This window comes from Psittacula echo, assembly GCF_963264785.1.
Source record: "Psittacula echo genome assembly, chromosome: 25".
Classification (NCBI taxonomy): Eukaryota; Metazoa; Chordata; class Aves; order Psittaciformes; family Psittacidae; genus Psittacula; species Psittacula echo.
The window spans coordinates 2,650,796-2,670,149 of record NC_137760.1 but is presented as its reverse complement, the minus strand read 5'-3'; the positions used below and the strand labels follow the sequence as shown (position 1 = coordinate 2,670,149).

Sequence of the window (19,354 nt, the reverse complement as noted above, 5' to 3'; positions counted from 1 at the left end):
AAGGGGCTGGGGCCGCAGCTCTGCTCAACCCAGGTGTGGTTCCCCACCACCACCTATTTCAAGACATAAATGGCTCTTCTCTATTCCCGGAACTAAGGAGAAATACAGGAAAAGCCTTTGCCAGAATCGGCCTATTCCTGAAGTTGAATGGAAGGAGTTGGAATGAAAATAGGCTCCAGGTTTGCTATTGTTGTTTCGTTTCCTTTCTTTCTTCTTCTCCCCATTTTCCAAGGAACACGACCTCCTTTTTCAGCTCCTGAAAAAGACCCGTGACCTCTTCCATCTGCTTTTCACATCATCCCCTGGAAACAGCTCAGAGAGCTTAGATACAAAGCAGCTGCCATGAAGGGCTCAATCCAATCCCAGTCCTTAGAAATGTTCATTTTAAGGTTATTTGTACATGGGAGCTGTAGCAATTAATAAAGGAGCCATAAGACCCAGATTCTCAGCTTTATTCCATTAAATCTCAGCTGAGGAATCGACATAATTATAGCCAACTTCCCTTTCTTTTTGAGCAATGGATTAGCTAATGAATCCTTAGCAGAATAACGAGGCTCCCAAACAAGCTCAGCTTTGTGAGGAGTCAAGTCCCAGAGGCTTTGCTCTGGCTTCCTTTAGCTTTCACATGACAAGCTCCTTGGATTATTGATACCACAACAGTATCTTGGATAACACGGATATTTCAGGCCAGAATATGGACAAGAAAACACCCCAGGGACAATAAGCTTTGTTGTATTATTAGTGCTGATTATTCTTTGCATTTAATGGCTGTGGATGGGGCTTTGCTTGCAGGAAACCCCCTCGCACCAAGCCTGGTGTGAACAATTTGCCCCAGCTCAGGATAAGCGGCGTACCCTGACCCACTGCTGTGAATGCAAAACTCATTTCCTCCTGTTTGTGGCCTTTGATCATTATTCTCTGTGCAGAGTCCCTCTGGGCTTGCTGAGAAATGCACTGAAAAACAAGCAGGAGGCCAATGGGGCCGGAGCTGCTGGGAAAAGGGCACGATGGAGTTGAGGTCAAGCACATGCAGCTTTGGGTCTGGTTTCTCTCTTGTAGAGCTTAAAACCAAATCTCTTTGCCAATCACTGGAGCAAAACACTTTTCCCCAAGCTGGGGTTTGTCCTCCAGTGTTGCTCCCGCATGTGGGCTCATGGTAAGGTTTACATTCATCATCTTTTAAACCAGTTTCTTCTGTCCTGAAGTGCTTTGCAGCCTGTGCTTGACACCTCCGGTGTCTTGTTCTTGATGGCACAGAGATCATGGCCTGCGGGCTTCTCCCCTTGTAATTCAAGCCCTCTGTGCAGACTTAACATAGAAGCATAGAACCCCAGACTGGTTTGGGTTGGAAGGGAGCTTAAAACTCATCCAGTTCCAACCCCTGCCATGGGCAGGGACACCTTCCACTAGAGCAGCTTGCTCCAAGCCCCTGTGTCCAACCTGGCCTTGAACACTGCCAGGGATGGGGCAGCCACAGCTTCTCTGGGCACCCTGTGCCAGCACCTCAGCACCCTCACAGGGAAGAGCTTCTGCCTTAGATCCCATCTAAACATGACTTTTATTGTCCTGGCTTTCTCCACACAGGCTGCGAGCCACGGTGTTGGGAGTTGCTTTAAGAGATAAAATGAAGGAGACCACTTTTACGGGAGCTGTTGGCTCTGGCATCTCTGCCCCTAAAGCCAGCACCTCTCAGCTCCAGGCTGCATTAACTGGATGGTCCCATTGTGTGTAGGCTTTGCTGTTGTTTACCAAGAAAAATCACCAGATAGGGAAAAAAACCTCATTTGGAAATGTTTCCTTCTCACATCCCAGTCAAAGCTCAGCTTCCTTATCTATACACAGATTTATTTCTTAGGGTAGCCATTCCCATAGCAGAAGCTTGGATCAGAAGCAGGATTTTCAGTTGCATTGACTAAGGGCTAGTAAAACCCTCTGAGCCTCAGCTGAGCACATCATGCGCTTGTGCACCCAGCATCGAAATGCCTTAGGGGAGATGCTACAAATCTCAGTTTTTCATTAAGAAAAACCTCCGCAATCACAGCTGCCAGCTAAAAACCAGCCATTATCCCTGGAAATAACTCCTTTGGGTGATCCAAGCATTACTGATTTCCACCAGCCAAGAGGGAGCAGGCAGCATTTAAGCTAACAACACTGTTCCTACATTGCTTGCAAGCTGAGGTAGCCATGGAGATGACTACAGAGAGGATCGTACCCATGACAACTCTGCATGAGCATCTTGAGCATCTTCAGAGCAGCCTCATCTCTCCCTGGGCTTTTCCTTGCACCAGGCAGTGATTATTGGCTTGTTCTTGCTCCCACGCAGGCAATGGTAAAGCTTTTCCCCATCAGCAGCTCCCTTTCCAAGATAAAAGGGCAGAGAATGACACATACGGAGCAGATCTGGCATACAATGCCTGAATATTTGGCATATAATGTCTCTTCGGTATGTAATGTTGGGGTGATCCTCAGCATAAGCTTTATAAAGCCCTTTTAATTTGTTGCTTTAAGGGAAAGAAAAGCTTTGGACTGAATCACCTGTGGTTTTGGGTTGACATCCCAGTTGGAAGATGCTCCAAAATGGATGTAAAGATGCACATCATACTTGGAACTGTTTCAATACATTAAAAACTCCAATGGCTAAAACTCTGGCCAGATTTCCCCCATAGGCACCCATTTCCCAAGCCCACTTTGGTTTTGCTTATTCCACCAGGAGAAAAAGGGGATGAAACCTCGTAAACTCAGCCCCAACCCTGGGAATGCTTCCTATGGAGGGCAAGGGGAAAATCAGGGTGGAAACATACTCAGCAGCTCAGCTAGGAGGATTTGCATCACTCTTTAGTGAGTGAGTTGGGTTTAATCAGCTCATCCTCATGGAGCACGTGAGTTAGGGATGAGTCATGGAATGTATCAGCTTGATTTGTTCTCAGGTGAATAAATAAGGGGAAGACCTGAACCAATATTATTGGATCTAAAAGAAAAATGTATAACAAAGAGAAAAGGTTAAACTGCTCCTTTAAATATATCCCCATCTCCAACCTGATCCCTGTTTCAGTCTAGTGTTTGACTTGGTTTAGGTTTTGCATTGAAAATCAAACAATTCTCTCTATTTCCTGGGGTTCAGCTTTCCCCATCTCACCCCATCCTCCTTTTTCCATTGGGAAAACTGATTTCTCCTCCCCCTTTCCCAATGCAACCCAGCCAGGAATCCACAGGGAGCCCCAGGGAGTGTGGTGTGGTCCTTCCACCCATCACACCTCCAAAAGAGGATGCTCCTGCCCGCGGCTCCACTTGGGGCATACATTTAAACACATCAGTTGGGATGTCAGCACGTTCCTACAAGCTCTTGGCACATGGCTGAGGCATCCTGGGATAGGAGCAATTCCCCAGAGCAGGATGCGAGGCTGGCATGGATGATTGATGCCAAAGCAATGACAATGGGAGCGCCTTCGCCCATCCCGGGTGCGCTCCGGTTTATTTTGAAGGAGGTGACCTCAGCCCAGCCATGTTCTGTCATGCTCCGTGCTCGGAGCTCGGGAAGTCTTCCAAGGGGATCACAAGTTAAAAATACACAGGAGAGAGGCAAAGGGAAGCCTCGTGGTGAGTCACATATCACAAACCCTGCTGCGAGGAAAGGCAAACGGCCGTATTCAGCTTTTCCTGCACAGGAGCCAGCTCCTGGGTATAGGGGAAGTTGATGGGAAGCTGCATTAGAGCCTTGCTGGGAAAGTGAGGGCTCCTCCAGCTTTATGGAGGGGCATCGTGGTGTAAAAGAGCCCACATTTGGAGCTGGCTTTGCCTGCCTGGAAACCAGGGGGTTTATTGACACGAAAGGACATAAGGAGCCCTTTCTGTGCAGGGTTACGGCTCTTCCCATTGCTCATTCCCCAGGACACAGAAGGGAATTGTTCAGCCCAGAGGCACAGACCCAGCGTGTCCCGCACAGGCTGCTCCCAAGCCGGTTATTTTTAAACCAAGAGCTGGAATGAAGCAGGATCAGAGAGCAAACGCCTTCCTCGAACAAGCGTGACTTACTGCTCCCGTTTCCCATCATCCAGCTGGCAGGGGGAAGGCTCAAACTGAGTCACGGAATGGTTTGTGTTGGAAGGGACCTTAAAGCTCATCCAGTTCCAACCCCCTGCCATGGGCAGGGACACCTTCCACTAGAGCAGGTTGAAATAGCCAAACTTGATCTGTTTTCCTCCTTTCAAAGCACTTTTATAACCCGTGCTTATTCCAAAATGGAAAAGTACTTCCAAAAGAGCCCATATATACATATATATACGTGATGAAAGCTGTTATTTTGCCTTCTAGCACCCAAGTGATGCTGCCAACCCTGGGAGAGGTCAAAGGCACGTATTTGTGAGCTGCGTCCCATGCAGGTTATCTTCCAAAGTCACAGTGCATCACTGGGAAGTCATCAGCCTGCGGCCAGGGAGGGTCCCTCCCCTCCCATGCCATCCCTAAGGAGCTTACGTGTGTACCTGCCTGGAATAGCAGCTAGCACACGAGCAGAGGTTATTACACTGCTAATCAGATTGCAGCAGCTGAATGAACATTTATAGCCTTTTTAGGACAGTTGTCTAATAGTGAAGGGAAGGAGGGTGAGTGCAGCCACCAGTGTTTTATAGATCAGATGCTGCTGTCTGCAGAAGAGAAGTTCATAGAACCATAGAATCCCAAACTGGTTTGTGTTGGAAGGGAGCTTAAAGCTCCCCTCGGGCAGGTTCAAGCCATTCTCCTTGGCCTGTCCCTACAGGCCCTTGTCCCAAGCCCCTCTCCAGGTTTCCTGCAGCCCCTTTAGGCACTGGAGCTGCTCTCAGGTCTCCCCTTCAGGAGCCTTCTCTTCTCCAGGCTGCCCCAGCCCAGCTCTCCCAGCCTGGCTCCAGAGCAGAGCTGCTCCAGCCCTCGCAGCATTTCCATGGCCTCCTCTGGCCTCGCTCCAACAGCTCCATGTCCCTCTTGTGCTGCTGCTCCGGAGCTGGACCAGGACTGCAGGGGGGTCCCCTCCATGACCCACACTCCTTTGGGTTCAAATTCACATTGAATTCCCATGGCAAATATTCTTCCTCAAGGCTCTAGCTCTGCCTTTGGAACACAACAAGAAAAACACTTGCCTTATTCGCTGCTTTCTCTCCCCAAAACCATCATTCAGTTGTCCCTCACTGGAGCCTCCCAGCAGCAGACAGATGTGCGCAGGACCCAGTGTCACATCTGCCCATACATCAAAGACATCACTATTGAGGAAAGCAGATCAACACATGGGGACAAGCTCATCCCCAGCACCATGGCTGCAATAACCCCCATTTCCCAGAGCAGCCACACACTGAGTTAGTTTTTCCATGCCAGCTTTCCACCCTTTGGCTTTAGAACTTCCCTCTGGCCCGAAAGGAAATCCCTCTTGGAAGCAGCATGGGATGTCGCAGGGATGGTTTGCTTGGGGTTGCTTGCTTTTCCCCCTGTGATGGTTGCTCTCCTGGTGCATTGTTCATGCCCTTATGTGCCTCCAGGATTAATGAATTGCTGGGGCTTCTCCTCCCCACTATTGTGGGTTGCGTGCCTTGCGAGGCTCTGGAAATGCATGTATTTAATGTCCCGCTGCTGTCAGTTTTGCCTCCTGGCCTGTTTCCATCCACAGCAAAAGGCTAAAGGCTTATATAGTCCTTTTATCTTCTTCATCTTTCCCTTTATACAGGAAACCTTACAATTGTTAAGAGCGAGGAGAAATGCTACCGATGGCTGCGTGATCCCGTGCTTTAGCATGGAATAATGGTGTGGGTGAAGATTTCTCTGAAAAACACATGGAAAACCCCTTCTGCTACCCAAAATGGGCCAAAAATGCCATTTCTCTTAGAGGGGAGCTGCGCTTTATGGGTTCTGCAGTGCTGTGAGCCCCAGCGTGGCTTTATCCCATGTAATGAGCGTAATGAAGCCCTTGTCAGCCAAAGAAACGTGAAATACCCTGATGAGGCTTCAGGTTGTTAAATACACCCTGACATGGGACAATAGAGCTTGATGGAGTGGTAGCTGTCCCTGGAGCCCAGGTTCTGCCAGCCCCAGGGACTGACAGCAGGATGGGCACAGGCCGTGGGGCTTCATCCCTACCTCCAAACCCCCCCAACTTACCCCAAGACTGCACTGAATCCCCCCCAAAGCATCAATGCCTTGCTCTGCCTTTGCGAGCTGCAGTGAACTCTCCAAGCCCAGAGTTCTGTGAATGAAGACATTTAGCGTGAATTAAAGCAAACCAAAATCAATGAGGAACAATGAAGCGGGGTCAGGCGAAGCTGGGTCCTTTCCCTGCTCATCATGAAACCAAAGTCAGCCCTTCCCAACTGTTACGAGAAAACCCCATCCCATTAATGCTTTCTAACCTGGCACGAGCCTCCATTGCACTTAACGGTGCATTATTTCCTCTGTCCCCTGCCGCTGCTTGGGCTGAGGATGGAGAAAGGCCAAACCTCCATTGGAGATCGATGCAGCTCTTGTCTGGCTGCTGGGAGAAGTTTTACCCTCAGATCCATGTGGCACGTGGATACGTTAAACGGATGCTGTGGATATACTGGTTTGGGTGGTTTTAGCACTGCTAAATTCCATAAGGAATTAAGACCTAATAGTCAATAGGCTGTTTCTGTTCCATTTGCAGCTGAGATCCAACAGAGCTTCAGTATTTCCCCAAACAAGACCAAAACCTCCTCTGAAATATATTATTATGGAAAAATCCTGATTTTTAGAAGCCATGGATGAATTAATCCTAAACCATCCCATTCCCGGTGCTGTATTCTTTTATTTTCCTAGCTTGGGGTTTTAAATAACCCACTGAAGAGTACTTAAACCAAAACCAGGGAATCAGGAGCCATCTGCCCCTGGGAATAAACGTGCCTGTGTTGTAGGGAAGAGCTTCTCCAGGCTTGCTGACCTTAATCCTGCTCTTTTTAGCTCATTTTCTCCACCAGAAATGAATATTCACAACCCATTTCCCTGCCAGACAGATATTGTTATGATGATGATGTTAACATAATCCAGCCAGATGGATAAACAAGCACATGGAGCAGCAGGGTGGAAATCCTCTTTATGGCCAGGTGTGCTCAGTGGTCCAAGGATGGGAGCATCACTAGGACAGCGGTACCTGGCTATGGCCAGGCCAAAGTGAGCCCCAATCCAATTAGTTTCAGGCTTGGTTTGCATCTCCCAACCACCATGGACCTGTTTCCTATAGCCCATCCTAACCCTAAAGGATGGGAAAGCTCCCCATCCCCTTTAGGTCTTTGCAGCCACACATACCCTACAAACAGGGTGCTAAAAAGCCCCAGCTTGCTATGAGCATCCCATATCATTATTAATTGCCTTCTGTGGTGGTCCCTCCATTAAATATTGGGGCACCTCAACATAAAGCACAACCACTTTACACAGGAGGGAGCTTTACTCCCCTGGAGTGACACAGACCTGGAAGGCAGATCCATCCTTTCCCCTGTACGGCTGAACCTGGTTTAATTTCCTATCCATCAACACACAGAGCATCTATTTCACAGCATAACAGATTTGGAGCTCCAGTTGCCAACTGCATCCCCTCCTCTCCCAAAGCCTCGACCCAGAGACTTCCAAACCACCCCCAAACCCTCCTGATCCCATTGATATTCCTTGGATAAACCATCCAAGTGGTTTTCCATTCTCCAGCCACCCCTTTGGCCGCCGGCATTGCTTCCCCTGCCCATACCTGCCGGGAGGGCTGATGTGGGGTGCATCCCAACGCCAGCCGCGGTATTCCCTAGGGAAGGCGGATGGATGCTGGCCGGGCCGTGCAGCTCTGGGCTGCGCAGAAGCCAGCTCCTCCCTCTCGCTATTTATTCCTCCACGTAGCTCTGGGGCTGAATCACTTGGAGCCGAGCAAGCAACGGGCTCGTAGCCGGTGAGTGCCGGGGAAAAAGGGGGCTTTGGGTGGGATAAATCCAGAGGTGAGGGAGGTTTTAACCCCGAGCAGCACCGCGGGGAATGGGAGCTGCCTCCTCTCCCAGCCATCGCTGCCTAAAGATAGGCATTTCCACCTCCGAAGGCAGCGTCCTCCTTAACAGATGGAGCTCTGCTGGGGCTTGTTTACTCAGGGCTGATTCAAAGCTGACGCTGGTGAGACTTCGCTTCTTGCTCCCTTTCCCAGAGCTATCTGGAGGGGTTTGTGCTTTCCTATGGCTCCCACTTGCCCAAGGCCATTCCCCCCGTTACTGAGGGGGGTTAAATAACAAAAGGGGATGGGGATTTTTAAAGCCTAGAAATGTGCCAGCCTGCATCCCCCTTCCCCATAGCCCCAGCCCTGATTTCTCACCCTCCATAAGCCCGGAGCTTCTCAGCACCACCAGGAGGGTCTGGATGCCCCCATTCCCGAGCATCTTCCCACCTTCCCTTCATTTCTCCCCCCTCCCCTCGGGCACCTTAACAAGGTTATTTCCGCTGTTATTTTGGCACCAGGGTGTTGGTTTTCCTCTCCCAACCCCAAGCCTCCTCCTTGCCAGCCCTGCGCACATAATTGCTGCTTGCGATCTCTCCCCGCATCCTCCATTTTCCGCTTCCCTCTCTGCCCTGAAGGCGCTCTGGGCTTCCTCTGGTTCTCCGAGGCATAAATCGCTCCCGTATAAATCACCTGAATCAATTTCTCATTGCAGAGAGAGGGCAAATTGGGGAGGAAAGGTAGAAGGAGATGGGAAAAACACCCTGCGAAGCCATTTGATAATAGAATTCAATAGTAATACAATGATCACACTGCAAATCCCGAGCCCTGAGCCCGAGGAAGCAGCTCCCTGGTACCCCATCATGCACAGGGGGTTTGTATAAGTGACCACATTTAGCCAGGGCAAAGCTCAGCGCAGTAATTAGCAGTGCAAACCCAAATGAGCCTTTGCCCTGTTCATCAGGGCTCATCTCTATAAAGACAATTAGAGGAACAGGTCGGTGCTGCCAGGCTTGGAATATCCTCCAGGGCTTTGCCATAACCTGTTTCCATCCAGGGGCTGATTTTTTCCCACTTACTCACTGCAGGGACTCAAACAGCAAAAATGGCCAATTTGCTGTTTTTCCTCTCTCCATTCCCTATTTTTTTTGTGAGTGCCCAAAAAGCCTTTGCCCATCCCAGTTTTTGCCATGTCTTTCGGCATCCTGGCTCCCAATGGGTGGTTGCTGTAGGGAGACAGGAGCAGAAAACCTGCTTGGAAGTGGGTGGGTTTTGCACCCAACCCCTATGAGCAGGCAGCGCAAGCCTGGCTTTCCTCCCCATCACAAGGAATGATGCTCTTTTAATTAAGCCTCTTGCTAATGAACCCAATCAAATTAAAGGACCCTCATTCAAACATTTCCTGACATAAGACCAGATATTGTTTTGGGGGGTAGGAGAGAAAAAGCATCTTTATCTGAACGCAAGGATTTGCTTTCTAGGGACCATAAAACCGTAACGAAAGTGCAACAGAAGAGCTTCTGGCTTAAGCAGGGGCTTATTCTGCCGGTTTATGCTGTTAAGGGCAGTATTTCACAAGAGACCATCCTCTCTTATCTGCATTAAACTCATCTCTGAGTTAAGTGGCGACTCTTCAAGAAGCTGGTCCATTAGTTACTGCAAAAAACCCCACTCAGGACCCAACCCTTAATTGTCTTGTGCTGTAACATGAGCCAGAAAGCGCATCCGAAGCATCCAAGGATGCTGCAAAATGCCAACCCGCACTGCTGGGAATGCTTTGCTTTCCATGCCCAGCATCCTGGCATGCACAGGAGGGTTTCTAAGTGGTTGCTCAGCCTCAGGCAGGACAGAAAACCCCTTTGCTGTCACTGGACTCACATATTAAACATGAGGGTAACAGTAATTCAATGTTCCTTGGTGTGGTGGGGAGGACTCTGAAAGGAATTTGCAGCTTGGGAGGTATTTTCCAAAGGTGCTTCCAAAGGATTTGCAGACCTGGTGTGAATGGTACAGGCGGGATTATCCACAGGGAGAGAAATGACACATTGAAATTGGATTGCATCCTTGTCAGCCCACCAGCTAATGTAGGAGATGCCTGGCATGCCCGTGGGATGCCAGCAGCAAAACGCTGAGTAAGCATGTATTTGTAAACACATTAAACTCAAAACCTGCTGTTCTTCGGTTAAGGTCTGTTACACATAAACAGGGATTTGGGAAAAACATGCTGAATGTCATTCTTTAGGGAACAAAACAACAACCCTCCAAGGCCAAGCTGGGGGCTGCCTTCCTTGCGGTGCCCTAAAGCTTGGAGGTTGGGATGAATCTGTTCATAGACAACAGAAGTCTCAGTTGTCCAATTGGATAGAGCAGGATTGAAGTTTAGGATTTAATAGTTAATTGAAGATTTGGGATTTAATAAGTGGATGTTTTTACCTCTCAACCAAGTGAAGCATTTCTCCCAAAAGCTTTTCTTCCACTACTTTAAAACTGTCATTACTGGGAGAGGATGTGTTGGGAGGTTGGGGATATAGATGTATATATATATATTTATGTGTGCGTGAATGCTCCATCCCTGGCAGTGTTCAAGGCCAGGCTGGACAGGGCTTGGAGCAAGCTGCTCTAGTTTGAGGTGTCACTGCCTGTGGCAGGGGGTTGGAACTGGATGATCTTAAGTTCCTTTCCAACCCAAACCATTCTGTGATTATATGTAATACCTTATATAATATATATTATATAAATATATATATTATATTATAAATATATATACTATATATAAAGTATTGTATATATATTTTATATATATATAATACTTTACTATATAGATGTGTATATATAAAACCAAAGGTGGTTGGGGATGATAAATACACATTTAAATCCAAAGCTCTTTATCCTGCAGCTGGATTAAAGGGGACAATGTGTGTTTTACATGAAGCACAAGCAAGGGAGCCTCAAGCCTGTGCTGCTCACAGGAGGGTCTCTGCCTCCTGCCCATAACGCTGCCTGTCCTTGTGTCCACAGCCATGGCCAGGCTCCTCATCACCTCCTACCTGGTGTTCCTGCTCCTCGGCTCCTGGACCGACGTCGCCTTCTCCAAGAAGGGCAAAACCAAACCCAGCGGCGGTGGTTGGGGCACGGGGAGCCACCGCCAGCCCAGCTACCCCCGGCAGCCCGGCTACCCCCACAACCCAGGGTACCCCCACAACCCGGGCTACCCCCACAACCCAGGGTACCCCCACAACCCCGGCTACCCCCACAACCAGGGCTGGGGCCAGGGTTACAACCCATCGAGCGGAGGAAGCTACTACAACCAAAAGCCATGGAAACCCCCCAAATCCAAGACCAACCTCAAGCACGTGGCTGGGGCGGCGGCAGCGGGTGCCGTGGTGGGAGGGCTGGGGGGCTATGCCATGGGACGGGTCATGTCGGGGATGCACTATCGCTTTGATAGCCCCGATGAGTACCGGTGGTGGAACGAGAACTCGGCGCGTTACCCCAGCCAGGTTTACTACCGGCAGTACAGCAGCCCCGTGTCTCAGGATGTCTTTGTCGCCGACTGCTTCAACATCACGGTGACCGAATACAACATCGGACCCGCTGTCAAGAAGAACGCCTCGGAGGCTGGGTCAGTGACCAACCAAACGGAGGTGGAGCTGGAGACCAAGGTGGTGACCAAGGTGATCCGGGAGATGTGCGTCCAGCAGTACCGCGAGTACCGCCTGGCCTCCGGCATCCGGCTGCATCTCGCCGATGCCTCCCTCGCCGCCCTCCTCCTCCTCGCCCTCTTCATCATGCACTGATGCACCCCGCAGCTTCGAGACGTCACCCGTGTCCCCGTGGGGACCCCCGAACTCCCCTATTCTTGCTTAAGGTCATCTGTGGTGAAGAGCCCTTGGGGCACACGGGCACCAAAGCTTCCCATCACCTCTGGGTTAGGCAACTGGATGAAGCTTTTCTTCTCCACCCTGGTGTGGCAGGACAGTGATGGAGCTGGATGCCCAAAGAAAAGGCCTTCACCACCTCCTCCTCCTCAGGGCCATCCTGAGAGGGACTGGGCAGAGAGGAGCTCACCCGATCCTTGGCGTCTCTGCAAGAGCGCTTCCGAAGATCCTCTTTGCTAACAAGCAGGGTTTTATGTAATCCCCTTAATCCCGCTGCCACCAAGACCCCTTTCCCCGAGGCGTTGCACCCATCCATACCCCACAGCAGGTTTAGGAGGGTCAGCCATGGGGTTTTCAAGCAACAAGCTGCCAGGTTGCAATTCCCACCCTTTAATCCCAAACCCCGCCATTCCTTATGTACATACGGACCTGCTCGCTCCGCACCTTGCATGCTGCAAATACCCCTGCAGCAACACACAGAAATAAAGTGATTTTTGGTTGTTTTCCTCCACAGCAAGGCTTGAAGCCCTGGGCCAGGTTTTGGTTGACTCCCTCCAGTGCCTCTTTGCTTTTGGTTGAGCCTCGCTGTCTTTCTTAGCCTGTCTAAAGGCAAAAAGTGCTGCTGAATGCCCCCTAAAAGCCCCAAAGTGGGAATGCTTGCTGTGGTACAGCCCATGATAAAGCTATTGTGGATGTGCTATAGGTGACAAGTCACACTCGTACTTCGGTACCTTGACCTAAAGGATGTTATAATACAGCAAAAAGGATGTTTAGGGGCGAGGCATAAATGAGCTAAATCACATGGCTACAGCGAACAGCATCAGGAAAACCAAGCCTGGGATGGGAGATACTTAAAAAAACCCCACATTTTGCAAGTAATTTGTGGGTAAAAAACCTGCTTTTGGTGTTTAGGTCGATGCTGGGTTGTGCAGAACCTGTAGCATCCGTAAAGTTGTGCTTGTCAAACCCATCACCCCGAGTTCTATTGAGTATCTCTCGTGTATTTTTCTGCAGGGCACTGAATGACACCGTCCTAACTGATTTTTCGCCTTGGTGTAAGCTAAATGAATATATATATATATAAATAGAGAGGAAAGGAATCTTTCAGGGTATTCACCAGAAAAGCAGGGCCTTGGGGTAAATGCGGACTTTGTGATACGCGGATGTTTTGTAAACCCATCCTGGTGCATGTCTGGAATGTGCTGTTCGGATGCTTTTCTAAGTGTTCCACGTCTGGTACAAATTAAAACGGATAAAGCCAAGACACACGTCAGCCTCCTTCATGCAAACAGCTCCCGGCCCTCCCCGCAGACAGAAGCAGCATTTTTCACCCTGCTTGTGGGCGCCTTTGTTCCCTTTCAGCACCAAATTTGGCCTAAATCCCACAATTTCAGTTAACTTTCTCCCCCCTGCTCCTACCAATGCCATCGCTACCATCCAACAAATGGTTTCTACTAAAGCCAATGCACTGGTTGGGGCCAGGGGCTTCTTCTCCCCATAGAAAGCCAACCCCCATTTATTCCTTGTATTTACCCCATCTCTTTTGTATCTAATAAAGGAGTTTTTACATTTGCTGTTTCATGGCATTAAGCCCAACCTACTTCATGTGAAGCCTCAAGCCCTGCTTAACACTGCCAGAATTCCCTGTCTATCTCCTTGGTTCCTAAACCAGCATCACCATTAGATGACTATCTATGTGCGTTAGACTATAGGTTAAAAATGAGAATTAAAAGGATGGAAGAGTTTGGATCCTTCAGCTTTAATTTGAAGCTCAAGACTTAAGTCTTAGACCTGTTTGGTTTGAGCCTATGCAGGATGCGATTCATTGCCCACAGGGATGCTGAAGAAGTGGGTCTTTAAGTGGTACCACAGGCAATCCCCAAATGTGACTCTTTTACATACTTTTGGCCAAAAAATAAAGGAAAAGGGATATTCAGCACTAAATAGATTGTTCTTCCTGTGTCCAAGTGGCTTGTTCACTAAGAGGAAACCCTAAAAGGTCCATAACAGAGAGCTAGAGCTCTCATAGATCATAAAATCCCAGACTGGTTTGGGTTGAAAGGGATTTTAAAGCTCTTCCACTTCCAAGCCCCAGCCCCTTCCTGGCCCTGGAAGCACTCAAGCAGGACATAGTTCATGATCCATCCTTTAAGGATGGTTGGATCTAATAACCATTGGAGCCCTCTTGTCCTGTAAGAATGATCTGTTGAGCTAGATAAATTAATTGCTCTGTATTAATGAACTAAATACTCCAAATCCTGCCCTTAGGCTGCAAGAGAAGGTGGGAAGTGCTTCTAATTTACCAGGCTGCTAATAAATACACCCCAAAGTACAAATGCAATAACATTTTGGGGGTTGGTTTTTATACTCTCCTCCAGATCATGCATCCCAGGGCACTTTGCATCCCTCATCCCCACAAATAAGCATCCCCCATGCAGGCAGAGCAAGCAAATACCTTTTCCTCACTGGAAAAAGCCTGCAAAAAGGGGGTTTTTGGTGCCCAGCTGGAGAGTTTGCAGCGAGCTGGAGGAGAAATAGTGTTATTTGGAGGCTTAAAATGCAAAGCAAGTGCCTAAAACCTCATCCGGGTTGGATTTCATCCCTGCATCTGATCCGGTGTCGGGGATTAGGAGATGCATCACTGAGCGAACAGCACCATCTCCCGTCTGAACCCAGCCCTGTGCTGTACACCAGCGGGAGGGAATAACCAAGGAAAGTTGGGATTGCAGTGTAGGAAATGTGGGATCATCCCTGGGGTGTTTCTGAGCTCGGGCTGCACATCAGGGCTATGAGTGGAGGAGGCTGGTGGTGGGGTCTGGACATTGAAGCATAACGTGGGCAGGTTTGGATGCAAAATACATGCTGGGAAAAGGCAGATTGGAGTCCGGGCCGGGTTCATTGCTGCTTTTAAACAAGGACATTAAAATAACCCGTGAGCCCATTATGGGAAGAGTTGGGTTTGTCCAACCTAAAAGCTGTCCCTAAGCCAGCAGAGAGATCACAGCTACTTGGACAGCCATAAGAGCATCAGCCTCGGGTGAATCCTGTGCTCACCTGCACCCAAAATGCTGTTAAATCCCTCAGGAGCCAGACAACTTCCATAACACTCAAGAAAGTGTTGTATAAGAGCCCAGAAAATGAACATCCATCAGCCAGGGCTCCTTCTACCCCTTGGTAGATACAAGACCTGACTCAACTGCTCTCCTGGGGAGGTGAAGAAGGGGTTGGAATTGGGCCTTTCCAACCCAAACCGTGCCATGATAAGGATATTCATAACCCCAAACCCCTCTAATTCCAAGGGAAGACAACCCGTGCACAGACATCCAGGCTTTAAAGGTGAATGTCTTACCTGTTGGTGATTGTGGCTGCCCACAAGTCTTTGGGGGGGATCCCTGATAACTGTGGCTTGGCACTGGTTTACTTCCTTTGCTTACAGCAATGGTTGAGCTGCTGCAGCTAAACCAGCTTTTAGGGAAGGTTTAAGCACCCAAGACAGGGACTAGAGAAGCAAATGCAGATGCTGGAAGTAAAAGCAACCCCGACAGCTCCTTTTGAGCTCTTCCCAGGGAGGATCTGCATCCTCTCTGCCAAACACAAAGCACCTGAGGGAGGTCAGCCCCACAGCTGGGTGTGTTTTGGGCAGGGGATGCTAAAGATTGGGTCATTTGAGCGTATCAAAGCCAGAGAGATGGGGTGAGGTAAGGAGAGGGAGATGAGATGAGATGGGGTGAGATTGGATGGGACGGGATAAGATGACTGTTCTCAATCATCATGTTCATCCCTCCCTGCAGCATCCCTTAAAGATGCAGCTCTTCCTCAGGTTGCTCCTGGTCCTGAACACGATGGGTTTGGTTAAAAAAAGAGAGGATGCCTCAAGGCCAAACTTTATTGCAAGGCAGAAAGGTCCATTTTCAAGCCCCACATCACTCCCCTGCACTGAATCCCAGCACTCTTTTGGGGGAAAAGGGCGAGTTTTTGATAAAATCATGCAGTGAGAAACTAGAACCAAGCACTGGAGGGGCTGATCCAGCATCTTTCCAGCTGCAAACATCCACACATTCGTGAAGGGTTGGACTTCTCATGTACATCCTCTTCCAGATGGGGGTTTGCAGGATCCAGGTGGCCCCACCGCCACAGGGATGGATGTCCAGCTCCAGCAGGGTCCCATCACGCCGAAGAGGGGGAACCAAAGAGCATCTCTTCCACGTCCCCAAGCCACATCCAATCTCCCAGGGAAGTCATTCACTGTGGAACCCCGGCGGGCTCAGCCTGCGGGGGTCACCGCTGCCCATGCTCAGCGCTGCAGCCCATGGCTCACGAAGCAGACCGCGGGTGCCAGCAGCAGGACGGGGCTGATGCCACCACGCCGGCCCCCACGGGCTCTGTTGGGGGGTCCCCGCTTCACACCCATATCCGGCCAACCCGGAGCATGAAACCCACTGGCGGCCGCGGGCTGCCGCGCTGCGGGGATGCCGTGACCCAGGCGGGACGGCCGCGGGCGCCCCAAGAGCCCCATCCCGTACCCTGCGGCAGCGCCGGCCGCGATGGCCCCGGCCACCTTGGAGCCACGGCCCGGGGTGCCCCCGCCGCGGGACACAGCGCGGAAGCCCCCGCGCAGCCCCGCGCTGCTGCCGCCGCCGCCACCTCCGCCTCGGGAGCCGGTTCTGCCGCCCGCACCGCGGCGGCCGCAGGAGACGTCGCTGAAGAGGACGAGGAGCAGCAGGGCCGCCCAGCGCCAGGCATCGCGGGGCCTCATCCTGCCCGACCTGCGGAGGGGGCACAGGCAGGGACAGAGAGCATGGGTCTGCTGCCTTAGGCTCGGGCCAGCCTGCAGCTCATAACCGTAGAACCATGGAATGGTTTGGGTTGGAAGGGAGCTTAAAGCTCATCCAGCTCCAATCCTATCTAGAAGAGCTTCTGCCTAAGAGCTCATCTCAGTCTCTCCTCTGGCAGGTTCAAGCCATTCCCCTTGGCCTGTCCCTACAGGCCCTTGTCCAAAGCCCCTCTCCAGGTTTCCTGCAGCCCCTTTAGGCACTGGAGCTGCTCTCAGGTCTCCCCTTCAGGAGCCTTCTCTTCTCCAGGCTGACCCAGCCCAGCTCTCAGTAAATTTAGTTAATATGGACAGTGGGCACTGTCAACGTGGTGCCACCCAAACCCTCTTGACACTTGTGAGGGTGCTGAGGCGCTGGCACAGGGTGCCCAGAGAAGCTGTGGCTGCCCCATCCCTGGCAGTGTTCAAGGCCAGGTTGGACACAGGGGCTTGGAGCAAGCTGCTCTAGTGGAAGGTGTCCCTGCCCGTGGCAGGGGTTGGAGCTGGATGAGCTTTAATCTCCCTTCAACCCAAACCATTCCGTGGTTCTGTGACTTCCCGATCTGCACCTTCCTTTTCCCACCCGTCTTCCAAGCACAGGAGCATCACGCTGTGATTCCCCTCTACCCCGTCCCCCACCCTGCAGCACCCCCAGTCAGCAGCTCAGCAAACAGGCTCATTGTACCAAAGCTGCTGAGCCATCGAGGCCCCAAAACCATCCCCGAAATAGCAGGAGCTGTGTTGACAAAAGCCTTTTGAACAAGCAGAGCCCCCCTGGCTGCAGCTTCCCTGTGTCAGCGTTTCCCTTCCATGGCCCCTGCTAGAAGGTGCCAGGCCTGACCCCCCCCCCCTTTGGAATCCAGCACTTTGAAAACAGAAAAATAGGGCTTCATTAATTAATTTGCCTCATTTTGCTGCCCTGATTCTCCAGTTCATGTGGTTTATTAGTAAGGAAAGCCTGGAGAAGCATGCATCCCCCTTCCAGCTGTTTGCAGCTGCATCGCCACCTCTGAAACATCACAGACCTGGGCAGCAAACTCTGCACAATTTAGGATGTGAGGATTTGGTTTTCCTTCCTGTTCTTTCCCCCCTCTCTATTTCCCCTGCAGCATCCAAACTTAGGGATCACAACCCAGGGGAAAGCCTGTTGCTGAAGCAGCCGGGCTGCAGTGCCTCCATGGGCTGCTCTCCGCCTCCCAACCTCCAGCTCCAGCGAGTGCCAAAGCCCTCCACTTCCCTCCTTGCTCTCTACCCAGTTCCTCCTCTTTTCATCCTTCAGCTCCATGCCAAGGAAGCTGCCCTTACCCTGCACCCTGTGCCGCTCTTCCCGTCTGTGCCTGCTGAGCTCCACTCGCTTTTCCCAATGGATAAAGCTTTGGTAAGCGGAGCCAACGTCACTCGAATCCCCCTCCTGCGCGGGGAGGGATAAATGGGCTTCAATGGGCTGGATAATGCTGGGGAGAAAGCAAAGAGTGGCTGGGGATAACCTTGGGGATGCAGAGCTCAGCCTCAAAGGGGCAAAAACCCCTTCATACATCAGCTGTAAACCCCTCAGTGTGTTTGAAACCAGGCTCAGCAGCGCAGAATTGTTCTTCTAGAGGTGAGTTTTACCTTATGGGAGATAAATAGCCAGAGGACGGAGCCCACCAACCATGGTGCATGGGGCTAAATAGTCTCTGATAGTCCCTAAACCCTACAACAGCCCAATATTCCCCCCCAAATCCTCCAGCAATTTGGTTGTGACTCTCCAAAAAGGGAGCATTTCTCCTTGGGAAACTCCATTGGGATTCAGGCAGGTTTTGATCTTCCCCTTTATCGCTCCTGGTCCCCAAAGAGCCCATTTCAGTAGCGTTTCTCCCTGCAAAGTGCTTTAGTTTGAACAAACCAGGGGGGTTTCATTCTGTATTAAGTTGCTTCATGTTTTGTGTCCTTCTTACCCAACAAAGCCATCCTTCACGCACACACAGAGCTTTTCTCGCTGTACAACACTTCCCCCATCAACGTGTCCAAGGTGGAGAAGGTACCATTAAAATGAGACCCCGAACCTTACAAAGATGCATTGCAAAGACTCAAAAGGAGGGAGAAAGTCGCGCGTTTTAGTTCGCATCGAGGTATAAAATGGATATTGCTGGTTTAGCCCGGGAGGAAAGAGGTTTTTCCAGGTGTGATGGGGGTAACAAAGCCAATCCTGGTGCTGGTGAGCCCAGGACAACGTGCTGCAAAACCCACGTGGAGAATAAACCCCTCTATTTCTGCCTCCCCTCCTCTTGCCATCCCTCCTGCTTTCCATAGAGCATCCCTCAGGAGATGCTCCTCAGCACCCGCTATTCCCCCGAGCATTATTTGGCATGTTACAGCTACCAGAGAGGTTCGACATCATGGTTTGCTTTTTCTTCCCTAACATTAGTGCAAATTAGAAAGGAGCAGGATGGGGGTTATGAGACCAGATGCAGGTTAAGGGAATGTGCTGGGAAAAAACGGGATTTTACCCTTTTGCTGTAAATCCAACCCTCAGTCCCCAGGTTTTCAGCAGCAAAAGTGTTAAAATCCACTCCATTTACAAAAGCTTCCTGTCACCTGCGAATTATTGCAATAGGAATGTGCTTTTTTAGGTGGAAAAGAGGAATTGTTTGTGCTCTTGCCACCAAGGGGTGGGTTCTATGCAGGGAGCCCCACGCGGGCACCGCTGAAGCCAGGATCTTCCAACAGAGCCCAGAATTGCTTGCC

General features: G+C 50.5%; 1 protein-coding gene across 1 annotated transcript; it reads left to right on the top strand.

Annotated features, from left to right (window-relative positions):
• Positions 1 to 10,959: 10,959 nt before the first annotated feature.
• Positions 10,960 to 11,736, top strand: PRNP (prion protein (Kanno blood group); the record flags this gene model as incomplete). The annotated part of the gene is made up of 1 exon (XM_080634560.1): positions 10,960 to 11,736. The coding sequence occupies one exon, from the start codon at positions 10,960 to 10,962 to the stop codon at positions 11,734 to 11,736; it is 777 nt and encodes a 258-aa protein (XP_080490686.1).
• Positions 11,737 to 19,354: the final 7,618 nt, after the last annotated feature.